Here is a 23466-nt window from a genome sequence, read left to right as displayed (position 1 = left end):
ACTACACTAATGAACCAAGCAACATAAAATTAGAAGAAAACATTATTGGTTTATTGGTTAATTTTTTGCAACATATGTCTCTGCATTTACATGTACCAATTATTTCATAAATTAATAGTTTCAGCCAGTGCGCCACAATTGGTATATCAAAGTCCGGGATATGTACTACCCTGTCTGTGGGATGGTGCATATAAAAGATTCCTAGTTGCTAATCGAAAAGAGTAGTCAATGAAGTGGCGACAGCGGGTTTCCTCTCTCAATATATGTGTGGTCCTTAACCATATGTCTCACACCAAATACAGTGTGTTGAGTGTGTCGTTAAATAAAACATTTCTTTTTCTTTCTTTCATAAATTAATAATGCTTGGTTTTCATCTGCCCTTAACATTTTGATGAGTGCGGTTTTTCACTTGCCTAAGCATTTTGAGGTGTGCGATTTTTCACTCACCATGGTTTTTCAAAAGCCAACGACTTGCAGGCCATAGGATTTCGAATTTCTTGGGAAACACCTTTTTGGTTCCGTGCCTTGTGATCATGGGAATCCATCGGAAACTGTTTTTAGGTTCCGTCAAATAGTCGTACTCGATATAGTAATCATGGGAAACAAAATTTGGCTTCTGTGATATTACCGACACAGTATCAGAAACTATCGTTTCCATGGAATCAGAGGGCCTGACACTGGTTTATTCATCATCGGCTGTTGGATCTCAAACATTTGGTAATTTTTTCAACATAGTCTTAGAGAGGAAACCCGCTACATTTTTCCATTAATAGCAAGGGATTTTTTATATGCACCATCCCACAGACACAGGAGAGCACATTACCACAGCCTTTGATTTACCAGTCGTGGTGTACTGTCTGGAACAAGAAACAGCCCAATGATGGGGATCGATCCTAAACCGACCGCACATCAAGTGAGCGCTTTTACCACTGATCAACATCCTGTTCCCTCAGTGATCAGTGACAGAGATATCTGTGTACATACAAAACTGGGCTCATATTAGTGTAGTAGAGTTAGGTTATAATAGTGCAAAATATGATACTAACATGCCACTGTGTGCAGTTAGGCCATCATGTGTAGAGTAAAAGTTGATATAGGATTAACCTGCCGGTGAACCCCATTGGCCAGGTGACGTCACAATTCAAAATGGCCTCCAATTAAATATTGGGACCCAGCTGTAAAATAAGTATCAAAATCTGAGATTGTGTGGCAGGGAAGTGTCACCAACGATGGCTGCTTTCACATAGGAATGACACATTGGTAAATTACTAATTGATGTATAATAACCACATGCGTTCCCTCCCCCTTAATAAGAACAAAATGTATTAAAATAACAACATATATGGGGAAATCAAATCATTCACTATATTTTCTTGTGTGTCTACAGTGATGCTGCTGATGTGAACACAATGCCGGTGCCACCAAAACAGTCAATAGCAGAACAGGTGGAAGAGATGAAGGATCAAGTGGTAGGTCATGTTTGTGTGGATCTGTCTGTGGTGGTGATGTGTGTGGTGGATCTGTCTTTGTGTGTGTGTGTTGTATCTATCTTTGTGTGTGTGTGTGGTGTGTATCTGTCTGTGCTTTGTGGTGTGTGTGTGGTGTGTCTGTCTTTGTATGTGGTGTATCTGTGTGTGTGTGTGGTGGATCTGTCTTTGTGTGCGTGTGGTGTGTATCTGTGCCTTGTGGTGTTTGTGTGTGGCGTGTCTGTCTTTGTATGTGGTGTATCTGTCTGTGTGTGTGGTGTATCTGTCTGCCTTGTGGTGTTTGTGTGTGGTGTGTCTGTCTTTATGTGTGGTATGTCTGTCTTTGTGTGTGTTGTATGTCTATCTCTGTTGGTGTGTCTGTCTCGGTGTGGTGTGTCTGTCTCTGTGTGGTGTAAGTGTGTTACAGTGTGTGTGTCTATTTGTGGTACTGTGTGTGTGTGTGTGTGTTTTAACCAAAGTTTTTGTTTTGAAAGCTTCCTATTTAAAGTGGGTGATCCTAAAGGTATATGTAAACAAAAGCATTAGAAAGGTTTTATGAATGTGACTTGGCAACAAAACTAACGATAGAGAGCAGGTTAACAAGCAGTTTGGCTCGTGAGGTTTTATGTATCACCTTGCTGTCATACATGTATTAGTGTCATGAGTCAGACCAGTAAAAAAAACCCCAAAACCTAGGGGTCAGCGGGGATAAAAATGTAGGATTTATTTTATTAAGGTCTTATACAATGTATATATATATATACATGTCAAGTTATTACATATTTTTCTTTGTTCACCTTTCAGCTTCAGCTTTTCCCAAATGTGGAACCTACCTATGTGACCGATCTGATTCGATTAGATTTTGGTCCTCACTCTGTAAACACAGTCTGCAATGTACTATTGGAATATGCAGATTATCCGAAGGTTCAGAAAACCAACATTGTTACAGTCCCGAAACAGCAGGTAGGTGTGAATGGAAAATAATACTGAAGCTACTGTGCTGACAAACTAATTGTTTCACTGCCAGGTTAATGATTCCATTTGTTTTATGTCGTTTAAGCTGAACTTGAAATATTTGGTGAATTTGTTCAGAAATATGTAGCCAATTTAATCACGGTTTAATTCGGCAGAACAAAGATAGTTTTATTAGATGAACACTAATTACAGCAAACTGGAACTTCTTACTTATTCCCTTATGCAACACACACACACACACACACACACACACACACACACACACACACACACACACACACACACACACACACACACACACACACACACACACACACCCTCTCATAATCGATAAAGCTTAGCCTGACGTCATATTTTTCTTGGGAAGTAATGAAAAAGTGGAAACTTCAGATGATGATAAATTTCAGTGCAAGTTTGAAGCAGGTGATTAGGTTATGCAAAAACAGTTCACATACTGGTAACGGAACACTTGGGTTACCTCAGTAAAATGCATGTGAACTGACTTCCATTTACCTATTGCTATTAACATGAATGTTGTCAAATTTAGTGAGGTAAATATTTTTAATGTTCCGCAGAAAGGTTTGATGTTTTTACTTAGGTTACCTTTAAGTAAAATGCATGTGAACTGACTTCCATTTACCTATTGCTATTAATGTGTATCTTGTCAGATTTAGGTAGGTAAATATTTTTAATGTTCCGCAGAAAGAAAGGTGTGATGGTTTTACTTAAAATTTTCTCTTTTTCTATCAGATAGTTGTTGAAAATAAAATCGACTATTTCAAAGAGTATGATCAGCTCGGGTGTTTCTACTCTGAGGACGATTGCTCCAGACGCTTACAGAATGATTTTCAAAAGGTAATTGGAGATTATTATACGAGCTTGTGTGTCGTATTGATTTTACGAAACGAGTTTCAGGATTATTGTATTGCTCCAAGCATTAGCGAGGGTATACAGGTATCCTGACACAGGTTGAGGGGAAACATGTGGGGATTATCACTCAAGAACCAACAATAACATTTATATTTACACACATTTCAAATATGGACAGCAAATTCCTTTTTTATTTAGAAAGCTGTGCAAACAATTAAGAAGAAAAACCTATTTACAGTAACTGGAGCCAAATTACATCTCAAAGTTAAAACTAGGTCAAATTAACAATCTGCTTAACCTCGTACTAAATCCATTAAATAATATTTTTTATATTATTTGAAATTTTAAGATGGCCCCTAACCAGTGCAGTTGGATATCATTAAACATACATCTGTTAGGTTGGTCTCGCCTTTACGAAGTACAAAGAAAAGATATAGGTGGGGGGAATGTATAGACATATTACTTTTGTAATGGCGACCGCAGTGACAGTGTAAATGTTTTGCTTTAAAGTTTAACGTTTGGATGAAACTCGATTTATAGTTGCACCTGTGGATGTTCATCACAGTTTACAGTTGGTGAAAGAACAGAATTTTATTTCACTCAAAGCCACCATCCGGTAGCATCAGAGGAGTACATTATATAAATTATATATACCTATAATTCCTGGGCATTCTAGTTTATTCCAGTTACTGTTATATAACTGTTGATTGTTTCAGGTTTCTGTGAAGGACATCTCCCGTGTACTGCGGATGTTCAATGGTCACTATGCTCCTGCCTACAAGGCTTTCTTTGATGCCATGGAACAGGCATACAATGTTCCCGGGAACAAAACTGCAGGTCAGTGTATCAGTAGTACTGTCTAGATATTGTATTGTTTTCATTAGTTATTCCGGATGGTTGCAAGTCAGTATATAAGTAGTACCGTCTAGATATTGTATTGTTTTCGTTAGTTATTCCGGATGGTTGCAGGTCAGTATATTAGTAGTACCGTCTAGATATTGTATTGTTTTCGTTAGTTATTCCGGATGGTTGCAGGTCAGTATATCAGTAGTACCGTCTAGATATTGTATTGTTTTCGTTAGTTATTCCGGATGGTTGCAGGTCAGTATATCAGTAGTGCCGTCTAGATATTGTATTGTTTTCGTTAGTTATTCCGGATGGTTGCAGGTCAGTATATCATTAGTGCCGTCTAGATATTGTATTGTTTTCGTTAGTTATTCTGGATGGTTGCAGGTCAGTATATCATTAGTACCGTCTAGATATTGTATTGTTTTCATTAGTTATTCCGGATGGTTGCAGGTCAGTATATCAGTAGTACCGTCTAGATATTGTATTGTTTTCATTAGTTATTCCGGATGGTTGCAGGTCAGTATATCAGTAGTACCGTCTAGATATTGTATTGCTTTTCATTAGTTATTGTAGGGGTGGGACGTAGCCCAGTGGTAAAGCGCTCGTCTGATGCGTGGTCTGTCTAGGATCCATTCCCGTCAGAGGACCCATTGGGCTATTTCTCGTTCCAGCCAGTGCACCACAACTAATATAGCAAAGGCTGTGGTATGTGCTATCCTGTCTGGGATGGTGCATATAAAAGATTCCTTGCTACTAATGCTACACACCAGTGCAATCTTAAGTAGGCAGTAACTAATGTTTAGCCTACTGGGCCCAATTTTACAAAACATAAGTTTTGCATGTAAACGTAAATCTACAACTAAACCACAATTTGTATTACTATATTGCAGTACAACAGATATAGTTTCAGATACACAATTTGTATTACTATTGCAGTACAACAAATATAGTTTCAGATACACATATTTCATTTTCTTTTGTCCTTAAAATGCTCCATCTTCCATACTGATGTAATTTTCAGCGTAAAATAGATACCAAACACATGTAAAGGTATGCCTGGTATAACTACTGGTCGCACACCTATAAGCTTTTGCATGAGGCTAGATTACAAGAGGTGGTAGGAATGTCACAAGGAATAAGTTAGTAGCGTGATTGAGGAGCCCAGTGTCATGACGATAGCTACTCCTTTCAGCCCTTTGAACTACTCTTGACCAGGTTTAATATACCAGTGTTGGAGCACTGGTTGGAATGGAAAATTATCCAATAGGTCCATTGATTGAGGGGTTGGGGTCAAGTTGCCCCTACAATTTTAGGTGGGCAATATACTTCTGTGACCCACCTGTTTCTCTTTGATACTGGACATAGTTTTGAGCACAATTTATTACCATGAGCATGTAGTTATATCCAGTTGTATTTTGAAATAACCCACTGTTTTGTGTTTGTTGTATTTAGATCAGAAGATCAGACCTGCACCAAAGAGCATCAAAGTCAGAGCAGAGAGAGGTAAGTGATTTTGATAATAATAAAACTTGGATTGATCTAATACATTGTAGAATTAACTAGTGTAAAGTTCTTATAGGTCATGGAAAGTCATGAAATTTTCAAATGTCATTTTGTAGAGATGGACAGTCGTCAAATTTTAAGTTGGTTCATAGAAAGTTAACGAAATTATTTCATAATTAATTTTTTACTCATTTAAATTAACACAAGAAAAGATAGGCAGTTCATGTCAAAACATTGTAATATTATTAGTTTATGTTGATTAAGGCTTAAAAATTGTATATGGGTGGGCTGGGGAAGACCCAGGAAAATATCTTTAAAAGTTCAAGAAAGTCTAGACTAATGACTAGTAAAGTCACCAGATTACATGATATTTATGGGTAAGACTTCCTTTAAAAGCTTAAGTCTAAAACTTAAAAATTTTATAAACTTTTTTGTCTGTGTTATTCATGGCACATTTGGAAATTGTCAATCTACTTGAGTGAAACCAAATTCCAATCTTTTGTGTATACCAGCAATAGAAATAAGCAGAAATTTTCACTACCAGTAGTTAATGGACAAGTACTTGTTGAAATCTACTTGTCTGCCAATATTTATACTTGTCCAAATAAGTGGTTTGTTTTATTCAAGTACAAGGACTGCTTAAAATGAAACTGCATTTGACATTTTCACTTGTCCACTGGACAACCATTGAGGTACATTTTGCGTGTCCGAGCAGATTTTCACTTGTTAAGACAAACGAACAAGTGCTTATTTCAAACACTGTATACATATACTCTTCAAAAAAAGAAACGCAAAAGGGTACAAATGGGTTATAACTCCGATTTTATGTTTCCTACCGGTTCATGCTTTGTGAATATAAGGTCATTGCATGTCCCAAACACATTCCTACGGTTACATTCGATAAAACGCAGCTACTGTACAATAAAGTTCCAAAATGTGAATATTCGCACAAACGCAGCCACGTGCAAACCATGTCACCACTGCACGTGCGTTGTCTGCACGTGCAACATGAACACCGACAGTATAAAAGTGCAGGGTGTTCGCTTGCCTGGCCTCTGTATCTGGCCGACAGTTGACAATCCAGGACATGCCACGTCTCAGTGAACCGCAGAGAAACAATGCCATCGGCCGACTAGACGCAGGCGAATCCAGAACGGCCATTGCCAGGGCATTCCATGTGTCCCCAAGCACCATCTCCAGACTGTGGGACCGTTACCAGCAACATGGATCAACACGTGACCTCCCTAGATCCGGTCGACCACGGGTCACTACCCCCGGGCAGGACCGCTACATCCGGGTACGCCACCTTCGGGAACGATTGACTACTGCCACCTCCACAGCCGCAGCAATACCAGGTTTGCGCAGGATATCCGACCAGACCGTACGGAACCGCCTACGTGAGGTAGGAATTCGTGCCAGACGTCCAGTTCGAGGTGTCATCTTAACACCACAACACCGTCGACTCCGACTGCAGTGGTGCCAGATTCATCGACAATGGCCTCAACTGCGATGGAGACAGGTGTGGTTCAGTGACGAGTCCCGATTTCTGCTCCGACGTCATGATGGAAGATGTCGCGTGTATAGGCGTCGTGGTGAACGTTATGCGGCAAACTGCGTGCAGGAAGTGGACAGATTCGGCGGGGGTAGTGTCATGGTGTGGGCAGCCATCTCACACACTGGCAGAACTGACCTGGTCCACGTGCAGGGCAACCTGAATGCACAGGGCTACATTGACCAGATCCTCCGGCCACACATCGTTCCAGTTATGGCCAACGCCAACGCAGTGTTCCAACATGACAACGCCAGGCCTCACACAGCACGTCTCACAACGGCTTTCCTACAGAACAACAACATTAATGTCCTTCCTTGGCCATCGATATCACCGGATTTAAACCCAACTGAGCATCTATGGGATGAGTTGGACCGACGCCTCCGACAGCGACAACCACAGCCCCAGACCCTGCCCGAGCTGGCAGCAGCCTTGCAGGCCGAGTGGGCCACCATCCCCCGGGACGTCATCCGTACTCTGGTTGCTTCAATGGGCAGGCGGTGCCAGGCAGTTGTCAACACACGCGGAGGCCACACCCGGTATTGACTCCAGATAACCTTGACCTTGGTGGTGTGTCCTATCACTTACTCACAATGGACTAGAGTGAATTGTGAACAATCCTGCAACATTTGGTAATTATCGGACTCACCATTCAATAATTAAATCAATTCTCCAAATGTTACGACAATGTGGTTTTGAATTTCTTCTTTTGAAGAGTATATATACTGAACAGCATTGAAAATGAACCACTAAGAATTTTTTTTTTTTGTGAACAGCAATAGATGGATGATTGATAATGACAACAAACAAAAAAGGATGCACAATCATTGATTAGTTTTAATTCATCTACGTATGAAAGACACGTGGGGTCACAATGAAAAGTCAGTAGGGTGTATGACCACCATCTGCAGCAACACAAGCCATGCAACGTCTTCTCATTGACATGATAAGTCTGCGAATAGTGTTCTGGGGGATAGCATTCCACTCCTGCTGTTGTGTGTTTTCCAGTTCTCTAAGGGTATTCATTCATGGACGACGTGAGATGCATTGACCAAGGTAATCCCAAAGATTCCCAATTGGCGATAAATCAGGGAAGAGTGCTGGCCATTCAAGCAAAGGGACATTATTGTTCATTAGATACTGTGTTGTAACACGTGCTGTGTGCGCTCGGGCATTGTCTTGCTGACATGTGTGCATATCCCGATGCTTATGAAAGAAGGGAATGACGTGATTTTGTAAGATGTTATCCCGGTAATAAATGACATTCATTCTGCCACGGCAAACATGGAGTGAAGTTCAGTGATGATAACTGATCCCGCCCCACATTGTGGTAACATTCTCCACGTCTATGCCACACCTGCAACCGACCATCAGCATTCCTTATATGAAAATGGGATTCGTCAGAGAATAGCACACCATGCCAACGTTTTAATCTCCAATGACGATACCTTCCTGCCAAACGTCAGCGCTGATTTTGATGTCGATCAGTCAGGATAGGTCCAACATATGGTCATTGAGCACATAGCCCAGCAGAGCTTGAACATTTGGTGAGTCCTGGCAGCTGGCAGCATTCAATCACGAATATGGAGGCGAACAATATGGCGATATACTACCCATTCACATTTGTTATCATCAACTGATGGTGCGTTTTCAGTGCTGTTCTGTATATGTCGTACATATGTTGTTGTTTTTCCTTCACGGTTTCATGTGATAATTACAGCAAATGACAGGCCATTTTCTTATAACGTGTGTTTGTTGAGGGAGGGGAGGAGGCTCATCTGGCCCAGTGTTTATATGTTTTAAAGTTTTAATATTATCTTTCACAAAATCTGGAGATTGAAAGTTATACCTTACAAACAGCATGCATCAGTTCAGACTTTACAGAAGTCTCGATTTTAAAACGTTTTATAAATACAAAACTTCAGAAGGATTATTTGCAAATTATAATACGTGTATTTGTTTTTAACTTTTGCCATTTCTTATATGTGTACAAACGTTGGAAAGCATAGTTATTGATTGTATACTGTCCTCTTTATACTGTAATTTTTATACTGTAATAATATTGTAAATTATATATAGACTATATAAATGTCATGTTAAATGGATATAAAGAAATTAAAATATGTTTATCACGTTACAGCTGGTGGCACGATAACTGTGAACTTACTAAAGGGCAAGCGAATAGTAAAACGTATTCCTCCAGCAGACCCTCACCTGGAGCAGGAAATTGATTTCATCAAGAGAAAACTGGCTGCAGAAAAACAGGTAGGTATTCCTTTGGGTGGGTGGCAGCACTGAAATATCATTGAAGAGGTGGCTTTTTTTACAAAAATATTAAGTCCATAATTGGTGGAAAATGAAGTTAAAGATGTTAGTTGCTTCTTTGATATACTATAACAGTGTTGATAATAAGCACGTGTCCATTTGTCCTGGGAACCATTATATGAAGTGATCTTAGCGTTATGATCACCTTAAGTGCATAGCTACTGTATGCTTCATAAAACAGGTCCCTGATCAGTGAAAATCTGCTCGGACAAGCAGAATGTTAATCAGTGGTTATCTGGTAAATTTACAGTGCAGTTTTAATTTTGGAGTAAGTAAAAAAAATTCTGCTTATTTCTGTCACTGACTGTGCATGGTTACACACAGAGTAGTTATCTCACAATGGATTAAGTTCATTCATGTTTGATATAAACTAATGGTAAACACATGAAGTGTTTCAAAACAAAAATACGATATAATTGTTTGAAATAAAAATACTTTTCTCAAACCAAAAATCTTGTGGAGTTGACCAGGTACGTAAACAAAAACAAAGCCAAAAAAAACCTCCCACTCTTTAGTTATGGTTCATCATACAGTCAATCTGGTACTGGAGTTAAAGTTTCAGTGAATTTATTATGATGTACATTTCAGACCTATAAGAATTGAAAATCAGCACAGCCCATTTACGTGTTGTACAAAACATCTTTAGGTAATCAATTTGATTTTGTGTAACCCATTACGACCACATAAATCATGTCCTAAATTTAATATGCAATTTTTTATTTTTTTAATATACGTTAGCATAATGAGACTGATGCAAGCAGCATACAAACAAAAGTGTTCACACAATTTTCAGAGGCATAAATAAAATTGAGTAGAATTCCACCGCAGTTATATTTGGTGGTTCCGTGAATATCATTGGCTTAAATCCTGTTATATGATTGTGTGTTTTTCCCCCATTGTTGTAGGAAGCTGATGAAAAGTATGCATGGCAGCTGAACGAGAATGAGTACGAGGACAGTGGACAGTTGATCGAGTGTAGCTGCTGTTACGGGGAGAACCCCTTCGAGAGCATGGTGCAGTGTTATGACGGCCACCTCTTCTGCAGAGAGTGTCTGCTGAACTATGCCAAGGAGGCCGTGTATGGGTCGGGAAAGGTATGTTCTCTTTGCTCAGCTTGTCATCAGAAACATGAGGGAGGCTGTGTATGGGTCGGGAAAGGTTTGTTCTCTTTGCTCAGCTTGTCATCAGAAACATGAGAGAGGCTGTGTATGGGTCGGGAAAGGTTTGTTCTCTTTGCTCAGCTTGTCATCAGAAACATGAGGGAGGCTGTGTATGGGTCGGGAAAGATTTGTTCTCTTTGCTCAGCTTGTCATCAGAAATATGAGGGAGGCTGTGTATGGGTCGGGAAAGGTTTGTTCTCTTTGCTCAGCTTGTCATCAGAAACATGAGGGAGGCTGTGTATGGGTCGGGAAAGGTTTGTTCTCTTTGCTCAGCTTGTCTTCAGAAACATGAGGGAGGCTGTGTATGGGTCGCGACAGGTTTGTTCTCGTTTCTCAGCTTGTCTTCAGAAACATGAGGGAGGCTGTGTATGGGTCGGAAAAGGTTTGTTCTCTTCTCTCAGCTTGTCGTCAGAAACATGAGGGAGGCTGTGTATGGGTCGGAAAAGGTACTTTCTCTTCTCTCAGCTTGTCGTCAGAAACATGAGGGAGGCTGTGTATGGGTCGGAAAAGGTTTGTTCTCTTTTCTCAGCTTGTCTTCAGAAACATGAGGGAGGCTGTGTATGGGTCGGAAAAGGTACTTTCTCTTCTCTCAGCTTGTCATCAGAAACATGAGGGAGGCTGTGTATGGGTCGGAAAAGGTACTTTCTCTTCTCTCAGCTTGTCGTCAGAAACATGAGGGAGGCTGTGTATGGGTCGGAAAAGGTTTGTTCTCTTTTCTCAGCTTGTCTTCAGAAACATGAGGGAGGCTGTGTATGGGTCGGGAAAGGTTTGTTCTCGTTTCTCAGCTTGTCTTCAGAAACATGAGGGAGGCTGTGTATGGGTCGGAAAAGGTACTTTCTCTTCTCTCAGCTTGTCGTCAGAAACATGAGGGAGGCTGTGTATGGGTCGGAAAAGGTTTGTTCTCTTCTCTCAGCTTGTCATCAGAAACATGAGGGAGGCTGTGTATGGGTCGGAAAAGGTACTTTCTCTTCTCTCAGCTTGTCGTCAGAAACATGAGGGAGGCTGTGTATGGGTCGGAAAAGGTACTTTCTCTTCTCTCAGCTTGTCGTCAGAAACATGAGGGAGGCTGTGTATGGGTCGGGGAGAGGTTTGTTTTCTTCACTCAGCTTGTCTTCAGAAACATGAGGGAGGCTGTGTATGGGTCGGAAAAGATTCATTCTCTTCTCTCAGCTTGTCATCAGAACCATGAGGGAGGCTGTGTATGAATCGGGAAAAGGTTTGGTTTCTTCGCTCAGCTTATCAGAAACATGAATCATATACTTAATATTGTTAATATAAGCCAGTAACAGGCAAAATTAACTGAATCACCTGGCCCCATGCTTATAAAACTTGGACTCTAATAGTGTCTGAGACTTTAATGTCATGGCAATGTCATACAAATTATATGTGTATAACGTCATTAAAGATGGAAATTAATGTGCTTTAGTGGTGTCGTTAAACAAAACAAACTATAACTTTTTTCATTAAATATTAAGTCTAGGTTTTATAAGCATGGGTCCTTGTATGTTTCACAGAAACATACTGTCACTACCAAGATTGTTTCCAGCGGGTAAAAATTGGTTAATGGTTCGCACTGTCAAAAATTGCATAGTGGCATTGGTTTTAGAAATGTTAGAAAGTAGTTTAAACATTGTTATGGGCTTTACAAAGAATTAGTGACATGCAGCGGTGAAATACCGTCTCCATTTATCATGTATTTATCAGTAAGTATGTGACATCTGCCATCAAAAGTAGAGCTGATGTTTTTTTCATAATCATGAAGAAAGAAAAAACCGTAGATGGAATTGAGGAACTCCATACCCTCCAAAAAATATCTTTTATCCTGAAACCACTGTTTCTATCGATCGATTATGGTGACCGATTCAAGCAAAGTCATAAAAATATACTAGCAGATTATGACTTGACGTCACACACATAGCTACATTACAAAACTGCTCATTTGACCTCTAGGTTATTGTACAATGTAGTTGAAATAACAGAAATAATAGCTTTTCCCCTTTTTATGGTTTGCAGGATAAAGGTAATAACTAGCTAATGATGTAGGATATCTGCTTTATATCTTGTTCAGGCTGAATGAGAAATTTCCCATTTTTACCTTCACAGGATAAAGCCGATATCCTATGTCATTAACTAGTTATTATCTTTATCTGAACACCTAACTTGACAAGCTACTCTTACAGAATGTCGGCAAGGCATCTTTTATTTGCATTTATCTGAACACCTAACTTGACAAGCTACTCTTACAGAATGTCGGCAAGGCATCTTTTATTTGCATTTATCGGAACACCTAACTTGACAAGCTACTCTTACAGAATGTCGGCAAGGCATCTTTTATTTGCATTTATCGGAACACCTAACTTGACAAGCTACTCTTACAGAATGTCGGCATTTGCATTTATCGGAACACCTAACTTGACAAGCTACTCTTACAGAATGTCGGCAAGGCATCTTTTATTTGCATTTATCGGAACACCTAACTTGACAAGCTACTCTTACAGAATGTCGGCAAGGCATCTTTTATTTGCATTTATCGGAACACCTAACTTGACAAGCTACTCTTACAGAATGTCGGCAAGGCATCTTTTATTTGCATTTATCGGAACACCTAACTTGACAAGCTACTCTTACAGAATGTCGGCAAGGCATCTTTTATTTGCATTTATCGGAACACCTAACTTGACAAGCTACTCTTACAGAATGTCGGCAAGGCATCTTTTATTTGCATTTATCGGAACACCTAACTTGACAAGCTACTCTTACAGAATGTCGGCAAGGCATCTTTTATTTGCATTTATCGGAACACCTAACTTGACAAGCTACTCTTACAGAATGTCGGCAAGGCATCTTTTATTTGCATTTATCGGAACACCTAACTTGACAAGCTACTCTTACAGAATGTCGGCAAGGCATCTTTTATTTGCATTTATCGGAACACCTAACTTGACAAGCTACTCTTACAGAATGTAGGCAAGGCATCTTTTATTTGCATTTATCGGAACACCTAACTTGACAAGCTACTCTTACAGAATGTCGGCAAGGCATCTTTTATTTGCATTTATCGGAACACCTAACTTGACAAGCTACTCTTACAGAATGTCGGCAAGGCATCTTTTATTTGCATTTATCGGAACACCTAACTTGACAAGCTACTCTTACAGAATGTCGGCAAGGCATCTTTTATTAGCATTTATCGGAACACCTAACTTGACAAGCTACTCTTACAGAATGTCGGCAAGGCATCTTTTATTTGCATTTATCTGAACACCTAACTTGACAAGCTACTCTTACAGAATGTCGACAAGCTACTCTTACAGAATGTCGACAAGGCATCTTTTATTTGCATTTATCTGAACACCTAACTTGACAAGCTACTCTTACAGAATGTCGGCAAGGCATCTTTTATTTGCATTTATCTGGACACCTAACTTGACAAGCTACTCTTACAGAATGTCAGCAAGGCATCTTTTATTTGCATTTATCTGAACACCTAACTTGACAAGCTACTCTTACAGAATGTCGGCAAGGCATCTTTTATTTGCATTTATCTGAACACCTAACTTGACAAGCTACTCTTACAGAATGTCGGCAAGGCATCTTTTATTTGCATTTATCTGGACACCTAACTTGACAAGCTACTCTTACAGAATGTCGGCAAGGCATCTTTTATTTGCATTTATCTGAACACCTAACTTGACAAGCTACTCTTACAGAATGTTGGCAAGGCATCTTTTATTTGCATTTATCGGAACACCTAACTTGACAAGCTACTCTTACAGAATGTCGACAAGCTACTCTTACAGAATGTCGACAAGCTACTCTTACAGAATGTCGGCAAGGCATCTTTTATTTGCATTTATCTGGACACCTAACTTGACAAGCTACTCTTACAGAATGTCGGCAAGGCATCTTTTATTTGCATTTATCTGAACACCTAACTTGACAAGCTACTCTTACAGAATGTCGACAAGCTACTCTTACAGAATGTCGGCAAGGCATCTTTTATTTGCATTTATCTGAACACCTAACTTGACAAGCTACTCTTACAGAATGTCGGCAAGGCATCTTTTATTTGCATTTATCTGAACACCTAACTTGACAAGCTACTCTTACAGAATGTCGGCAAGGCATCTTTTATTTGCATTTATCTGAACACCTAACTTGACAAGCTACTCTTACAGAATGTCGGCAAGGCATCTTTTATTTGCATTTATCTGAACACCTAACTTGACAAGCTACTCTTACAGAATGTCGGCAAGGCATCTTTTATTTGCATTTATCTGAACACCCTAACTTGACAAGCTACTCTTACAGAATGTCGGCAAGGCATCTTTTATTTGCATTTATCTGAACACCTAACTTGACAAGCTACTCTTACAGAATGTCGGCAAGGCATCTTTTATTTGCATTTATCTGAACACCTAACTTGACAAGCTACTCTTACAGAATGTCGACAAGCTACTCTTACAGAATGTCGGCAAGGCATCTTTTATTTGCATTTATCTGGACACCTAACTTGACAAGCTACTCTTACAGAATGTCGGCAAGGCATCTTTTATTTGCATTTATCTGAACACCTAACTTGACAAGCTACTCTTACAGAATGTCGACAAGCTACTCTTACAGAATGTCGACAAGGCATCTTTTATTTGCATTTATCTGAACACCTAACTTGACAAGCTACTCTTACAGAATGTCGACAAGGCATCTTTTATTTGCATTTATCTGAACACCTAACTTGACAAGCTACTCTTACAGAATGTCGACAAGGCATCTTTTATTTGCATTTATCTGAACACCTAACTTGACAAGCTACTCTTACAGAATGTCGACAAGGCATCTTTTATTTGCATTTATCTGAACACCTAACTTGACAAGCTACTCTTACAGAATGTCGACAAGGCATCTTTTATTTGCATTTATCTGAACACCTAACTTGACAAGCTACTCTTACAGAATGTCGACAAGCTACTCTTACAGAATGTCGGCAAGGCATCTTTTATTTGCATTTATCACAGAGGGGCAGGACCTAGCCCAGTGGTAAAATCCCTAGCTTGATGCCTGGTCAATCTAGGATCGATCAGTGGGCTCATTTGGGTTCTTGAAATCTCGTTCCAGCCAGTGCACCACAACTGGTATATCAAAGGCTGTCACAGTGATAAATGGCAAAAAATTTGTAGCAGGTTTCCTTTCTAGTACTATGTATAAAAATTACCAAATGTTTGACGTCCATTAGCTAATGATTAATAAAACAATGTTTTAGTGGTGTCGTGAAACAAAATAATCTTTAACTTTAACTTTCATCACAGACAGGAATTACATACTTTTGATTAGTAATCGATGGTCAGTATTATAGAGAACATCAATCATGTTCTGTCAACTTTTAATTCTGGTACAGTTTGTTCACAATCATTAGGGGAATACTACAAATGACGAACTTGTTTAATAAATTTTATCCAGCACAAGCTCATCACCTAACAATCTGTATTTTTTAATTTTCAGCTTGGTTTGGCCTGTATGGCAGCAGATTGTGAAGCGAGTTTCCCTGTCAGTAAGTTTTCACTTGCATCGTCTACATGAGGAAATAATGATCACGATATAGTCGTTCATATGAATTATCTTTGAATTGTAAATAACAAAATAATCCGTCATGATGTTATTGTATTGAATAGGTACAAACAAAATGCTCCTTTTAAAAATTAAATGTGTCTGATTGTTGCAACTTTAAAAGTTTGTACATCAATCATAAAATGCTAGCTTGTTTTCATTAAGTTACTTTAGATTTATCTCTTTATCGATTACACAAAAGAAGTGGGGTGGGACATACCCCAGTTATAAAGCAATCGTCTGATGAGCCGTCGGTCTGGTATCAATCTCTGTAGGCTCATTGGGCTACTTCTCATTCCAGCCAGTGCACAACAACTATTACATTAAAGACCATGCTATGTGCTATGTCTATGGGATGATGTATATACAAGATCTCATGCTACTAATGGAAAAATGTAGCGGATTTCCTCTCTGAGACTTTTTCAAAATTACCAAATGTTTGACATCCAGTAGCTGATGATTAATAAAGCAATGTGCTTTAGTGGTGTCATTAAACAAAGAAAACTTTACTTTTTACACAAAAGAAGTCAGCATTTGTACATTTCGTTGATTAGTAATGAATTTCTGCACCTGTTCGGGGATGTCATTAACAGGCAGCAGCAGGCAATATTTCACTGCCTTTTTAATAAATTGTTACTGGGTGTAGAATTACATTTAAAATAAATGCTACCTGACCAAATGTTGTTATTTTACAATCTTATTTGCACATGTTGACAACCATGTTATATAATAAATGTGTTTGTAAGCTTGTTCTTGATTGGTTAATATTAAGTTATCAATGTATAATGTTAATATTTACGATAAACCAATGAAATTGCATAATTTTTTAACTTTGGTATCATTAAACCTAATTAGATCACATTACATGACAAACCAGCGGTTATAATTTAAATTTGTACCTGTTATTTCTATTCTTAATATGTCCACTTCTGTTACTTGAAGGACAGCACCTTTACATGCAGGATATTGTATTAAGTCTAATGGATGTTTGATATCTATAACGTTTTTTATTTCTCACTTCAGGTGAGATGAAACGCTCTCTGCCCGAGAATCTGTTAAAGCAGTATGAAGAAAGGATTCGCGAGTCCGATCTCAACTTGGCTGATCTGGAAGATCTTGTCAGGTGACTTTAGTCGTATACCATCCCCATCAGATTCAGTGGTTAAGATACCACATTTAAAACTGGTTTGATTCAATGGTTAAGATCCAAGGTTTAAAACTGGTCAGATTCAGTGGTTAAGATACCAGGATTAAAACTGGTCGGATTCAGTGGTTAAGATACCAGGATTAAAACTGGTTGGATTCAGTGGTTAAGATACCAGGTTTAAGACTGGTCGGATTCAGTGGTTAAGATACAATGTTTAATACTGGTCGGATTCAATGGTTAAGATATAAGGTTTAAAACTGGCCGGATTCAATGGTTACGATATCAGGTTTAAAACTGGTCGGATTCAATGGTTAAGATACAAGGTTTAAAACTGGTCGGATTCAATGGTTACGATATCAGGTTTAAAACTGGTCGGATTCAGTGGTTAAGATACCAGGTTTAAAACGGTCGGATTCAATGGTTAAGAAAGAAAGAAAGAAAGAAATGTTTTATTTAACAACGCACTCAATACATTTTATTTACGGTTATATGGCGTCAGACATGTCGTTATGGACCACACAGATTTTGAGAGGAAACCCGCTGTCGCCACTACATGGGCTACTCTTCCGATTAGCAGCAAGGGATCTTTTATTTGCGCTTCCCACAGGCAGGATAGCACAAACCATGGCCTTTGTTGAACCAGTTATGGATCACTGGTCGGTGCAAGTGGTTTACACCTACCCATTGAGCCTTGCGGAGCACTCACTCAGGGTTTGGAGTCGGTATCTCAATTAAAAATCCCATGCCTCAACTGGGATCCGAACCCAGTACCTACCAGCCTGTAGACCGATGGCCTGCCACGACGCCACCGAGGCTGGTCAATGGTTAAGATACCAGGTTTAAAACTGGTTGGATTCAATGGTTAAGATATCAGGTTTAAAACTGGTCGGTATCAATTGTTACGGTACAATGTTTAATACTGGTCGGATTCAATGATTAAGATATCAGGTTTAAAACTGGTCGGATTCAATGGTTAAAATACAAGGTTTACAACTGGTCGGATTCAGTGGTTAAGATATCAGGTTTAAAACTGGTCGGATTCAATGGTTAAGATACAAGGTTTAAAACTGGTCGGATTCAATGGTTAAGATATCAGGTTTAAAACTGGTCGGATTCAATGGTTAAGATACCAGGTTTGAAACTGGTTGGATTCAATGGTTAAGATATCAGGTTTAAAACTGGTCAGATTCAATGGTTAAGATACCAGGTTTGAAACTGGTTGGATTCAATGGTTAAGATATCAGGTTTAAAACTGGTCGGTATCAATTGTTAAGATACAATGTTTAATACTGGTCGGATTCAATGGTTAAGATATCAGGTTTAAAACTGGTCGGATTCAATGGTTAAGATACAAGGTTTAAAACTGGTCGGATTCAATGATTAAGATACCAGGTTTAAAACTGGTCGGATTCAATGGTTAAGATATCAGGTTTAAAACTGGTCGGTATCAATTGTTAAGATACAATGTTTAATACTGGTCGGATTCAATGGTTAAGATATCAGGTTTAAAACTGGTCGGATTCAATGGTTAAGTTATCAGGTTTAAAACTGGTCGGATTCAGTGGTTAACATACAAGGTTTAAGACTGGTCGGATTCAGTGGTTAAGATACAAGGTTTAAAAATGGTCAGATTCAGTGGTTAAGATACCAGGTTTAAAACTGGTTGGATTCAGTGGTTAAGATACCAGGTTTAAAACTGGTTGGATTCAGTGGTTAAGATACCAGGTTTAAAACTGGTCGGATTCAGAGGTTAAGATACCAGGTTTAAAACTGGTTGGATTCAATGGTTAAGATGCAAGGTTTAAAACTGGTCGGATTCAATGGTTAAGATACCAGGTTTAAAACTGGTCGGATTCAGTGGTTAAGATACCAGGTTTAAAACTGGTCGGATTCAATGGTTACGATACAAGGTTTAAAACTGGTCAGATTCAATGGTTAAGATACCAGGTTTAAAACTGGTCGGATTCAATGGTTAAGATATCAGGTTTAAAACTGGTCGGTATCAATTGTTAAGATACAATGTTTAATACTGGTCGGATTCAATGGTTAAGATATCAGGTTTAAAACTGGTCGGATTCAATGGTTAAGATATCAGGTTTAAAACTGGTTGGATTCAGTGGTTAAGATACCAGGTTTAAAACTGGTCGGATTCAGTGGTTAAGATACCAGGTTTAAAACTGGTCGGATTCAATGGTTAAGATGCAAGGTTTAAAACTGGTCGGATTCAATGGTTAAGATACCAGGTTTAAAACCGGTCGGATTCAATGGTTAAGATATCAGGTTTAAAACTGGTCGTATTTAGTGGTTAAGATACCAGGTTTAAAACTGGTCGGATTCAATGGTTAAGATACCAGGTTTAAAACCGGTCGGATTCAATGGTTAAGATATCAGGTTTAAAACTGGTCGGATTTAGTGGTTAAGATACCAGGTTTAAAACTGGTCGGATTCAATGGTTAAGCTATCAGGTTTAATACTGGTCGGATTCAATGGTTAAGATATCAGGTTTAAAACTGGTCGGATTCAATGGTTAAGTTATCAGGTTTAAAACTGGTCGGATTCAGTGGTTAAGATACCAGGTTTAAAAATGGTCAGATTCAGTGGTTAAGATACCAGGTTTAAAACTGGTTGGATTCAGTGGTTAAGATACCAGGTTTAAAACTGGTTGGATTCAGTGGTTAAGATACCAGGTTTAAAACTGGTCGGATTCAGAGGTTAAGATACCAGGTTTAAAACTGGTCGGATTCAATGGTTAAGATGCAAGGTTTAAAACTGGTCGGATTCAATGGTTAAGATACCAGGTTTAAAACTGGTCGGATTCAGTGGTTAAGATACCAGGTTTAAAACTGGTCAGATTCAATGGTTAAGATACCAGGTTTAAAACTGGTCGGATTCCATGGTTAAGATATCAGGTTTAAAACTGGTCGGTATCAATTGTTAAGATACAATGTTTAATACTGGTCGGATTCAATGGTTAAGATATCAGGTTTAAAACTGGTCGGATTCAATGGTTAAGATATCAGGTTTAAAACTGGTTGGATTCAGTGGTTAAGATACCAGGTTTAAAACTGGTCGGATTCAATGGTTAAGATACCAGGTTTAAAACTGGTCGGATTCAATGGTTAAGCTATCAGGTTTAAAACTGGTCGGTATCAATTGTTAAGATGCAATGTTTAATACTGGTCAGATTCAATGGTTAAGATATCAGGTTTAAAACTGGTCGGATTCAGTGGTTAAGATACAAGGTTTAAGACTGGTCGGATTCAATGGTTAAGATACCAGGTTTAAAACTGGTCGGATTCAATGGTTAAGTTATCAGGTTTAAAACTGGTCGGATTCAGTGGTTAACATACAAGGTTTAAGACTGGTCGGATTCAGCTGTTAAGATACAAGGTTTAAAACTGGTCAGATTCAGTGGTTAAGATATCAGGTTTAAAACTGGTTGTATTCAGTGGTTAAGATATCGGGTTTAAAACTGGTCAGATTCAATGGTTAAGATATCAGGTTTAAAACTGGTCAGATTCAATGGTTAAGATATCAGGTTTAAAACTGGTCGGATTCAGTGGTTAAGATACAAGGTTTAAGACTGGTCGGATTCAGCTGTTAAGATACAAGGTTTAAAACTGGTCAGATTCAGTGGTTAAGATATCAGGTTTAAAACTGGTTGAATTCAGTGGTTAAGATATCAGGTTTAAAACTGGTTGGATTCAGTGGTTAAGATACCAGGTTTAAAACTGGTTGGATTCAGTGGTTAAGATATCAGGTTTAAAACTGGTTGGATTCAGTGGTTAAGATACCAGGTTTAAAACTGGTCAGATTCAGTGGTTAAGATACCAGGTTTAAAGCTGGTTGGATTCAGTGGTTAAGATAATAGGTTTAAAACTGGTAAGTACTGGGTTCATAACATTTGCCAGATTAGAATGAAATTTGCCAAATATTCTTAAAATTCAAAATTGGCGAGTGGCAAGCTAGCCCTGGATCATTATGATGTTGTTTGGTAAAATGGGATGCCAGGACTTAAATAGAGGATTCGTCACAAGTATTTTTTAATATGGAAAATATCAACAAGTCTATGTTAATCGGTATTTTTAACTAGACAAGATTGATATTTTACATATTAAAAAACATGAGTAGCAAATTCTATTTATCTTATAACACTTTTAAAATAACATTTTAATTCAATTTTTAGTAAATCTCAGTACTAAAGTCGCCGCCATCGGTAATATGATGTCATCACGATTAGCACAAATTAGTTTGATGTCACGTATTTTAACTAAATCTTTGAAAATGTTACGCTCGTGTATACAGGTCTTGTTGGCTTGTAAACAAATGACCCATCCATAGCAACACATTACCTATAGACCTTGCAAATTTGCATACCATTATTAACCGGGTTAATACACTAAATTATCAGATGGGTTTATGACATGAATATCATGGGTAAGTTATAGGATAAATGGTTTATGTATATGTTGAACTTGCTAAGTTGTGTTGGCAGACAGCTAATTTACAAATGGTTAGCTGAGATAGATAACTGAGGTGTTTGTAAGCATGCAAATAATGTTTGTTGACGGCACAGTTGCAAAAATTGTGTGTATTTTAATTTCGACTAAACTTATTAAAGTTAGAGTTGTTTATTATTTCAGATGTCCACACTGTGATTATGCTGTAATCATGGCCCCCGGAGACAAAGTTTTTAAGTGCCAAACACCCACCTGTATGAAGGTACGTAATACTTCATTTTATACCTCAACTGGTTTTAAAATCTCAACATTTATTTTGTGAAATGGCAGGCCTCTGAAATTTCCAAGAGCGATAGTTTCATTCACGTGTTGATCATGTAAGTATATTTTGCACAAAACATTTTTCGTTTGAGCATCGCATAGATTTGATGACATTATTTACATGGTCATGACAGGTTACGCAAAAACAAATTCAGCTAAACCAAATTGTAAATGGTTTACGCAAGTTTTCAATTCTCGGAAGCCTGATTGGGGAGCAATCTGGTAGTCAAAAACATGTTATTATGGTTACAAAATCAGGAATTTCCCTTTAATGGATTGCTGCACAAGTTTAATGTCCTGTAGTAAAATTTTAGTAAAAGTCTGATATGTTGTATTCTATAGGAGACCTGTCGGTACTGCCAGGAGGAGTGGAGCGATCACATTGGTATTCCGTGCAACGAACTCGAAAAGAAAGACGAGTCACACCTGAGAAAACAGTAGTAAGTTTTATAATGAAATGTCAATCAAATTGCTTTTGTAAAGGAATAAATTTACTTTTGAATAAAAATCCATTTTAAGTTTAATTTTAACAAGGTTAATAGCTTTTGGAGAAGAATAATGTAATGTACTTTTTTATATTTTCTAAGAAGACAGTTATATGTTGATTCATCAGTAAATTGTTTTTGGCAAAGAAGTATCCTATATTTGTGGTTTTAAAGAATTGAAAAAAAATAAAATTAAAAATCCTCAAACTATCAGTGAAGTAAAAAAAAAGAAGTGTGATCAAGCATAAAGTTACCACACTTATTTAGAAAGAAAGAAATGTTTTATTTAACGACGCACGTAACACATTTTATTTATGGTTATAAGGCGTCAGACATATGGTTAAGGACCACACAAATTTTGAGAGGAAACCCGCTGTTGCCACTTCATGGGCTACTCTTTCTGATTAGCAGCAAGGAATCTTTTATTTGCACTTCCCACAGGCAGGATAGCACAAACCATGGCCTTTGTTGAATCAGTTATGGATCACTGGTTGGTGCAAGTGGTTTACACATGGAGTCGGTATCTGGATTAAAAAACCCATCTTTCGACTGGGATCCGAACCCAGTACCAGTACCCAGTAATTAAATAAAACATTCCTTCCTTCCTTCCTTCCTTCCTTCCTTCCTATTGTTACATGAGTGTTAGTAAATTATCAGATTTTATTTAACATGACTAATTTTATCACTCTGGTCAGCAAATTGACATGAGAGGTCAGCTTTCGTTTCATGCACAATCTGTTGGAAAGAGAAAA

At 38.4% G+C, this 23466-nt stretch overlaps 1 protein-coding gene across 2 annotated transcripts in view; it reads left to right on the top strand.

Moving 5' to 3' along the window:
• The window catches only part of LOC121379156, a 63247-nt gene that overhangs the window by 33759 nt on the left and 6022 nt on the right, over positions 1-23466 (top strand). For both annotated transcript variants that reach the window (XM_041507649.1, XM_041507648.1), the window contains exons 4-14: positions 1388-1469; positions 2271-2429; positions 3192-3296; positions 4028-4148; positions 5613-5663; positions 9353-9477; positions 10443-10631; positions 16197-16245; positions 17325-17424; positions 22092-22170; positions 22572-22669. In XM_041507649.1, the coding sequence (XP_041363583.1) occupies positions 1388-1469; positions 2271-2429; positions 3192-3296; positions 4028-4148; positions 5613-5663; positions 9353-9477; positions 10443-10631; positions 16197-16245; positions 17325-17424; positions 22092-22170; positions 22572-22669 (1158 nt within the window). The remainder of the gene's footprint in view (positions 1-1387; positions 1470-2270; positions 2430-3191; positions 3297-4027; positions 4149-5612; positions 5664-9352; positions 9478-10442; positions 10632-16196; positions 16246-17324; positions 17425-22091; positions 22171-22571; positions 22670-23466) is intronic.

This window comes from Gigantopelta aegis, chromosome 8 (assembly GCF_016097555.1).
Source record: "Gigantopelta aegis isolate Gae_Host chromosome 8, Gae_host_genome, whole genome shotgun sequence".
NCBI lineage: Eukaryota > Metazoa > Mollusca > Gastropoda > Neomphalida > Peltospiridae > Gigantopelta > Gigantopelta aegis.
This window is presented reverse-complemented; position numbering and strand designations above follow the sequence as displayed.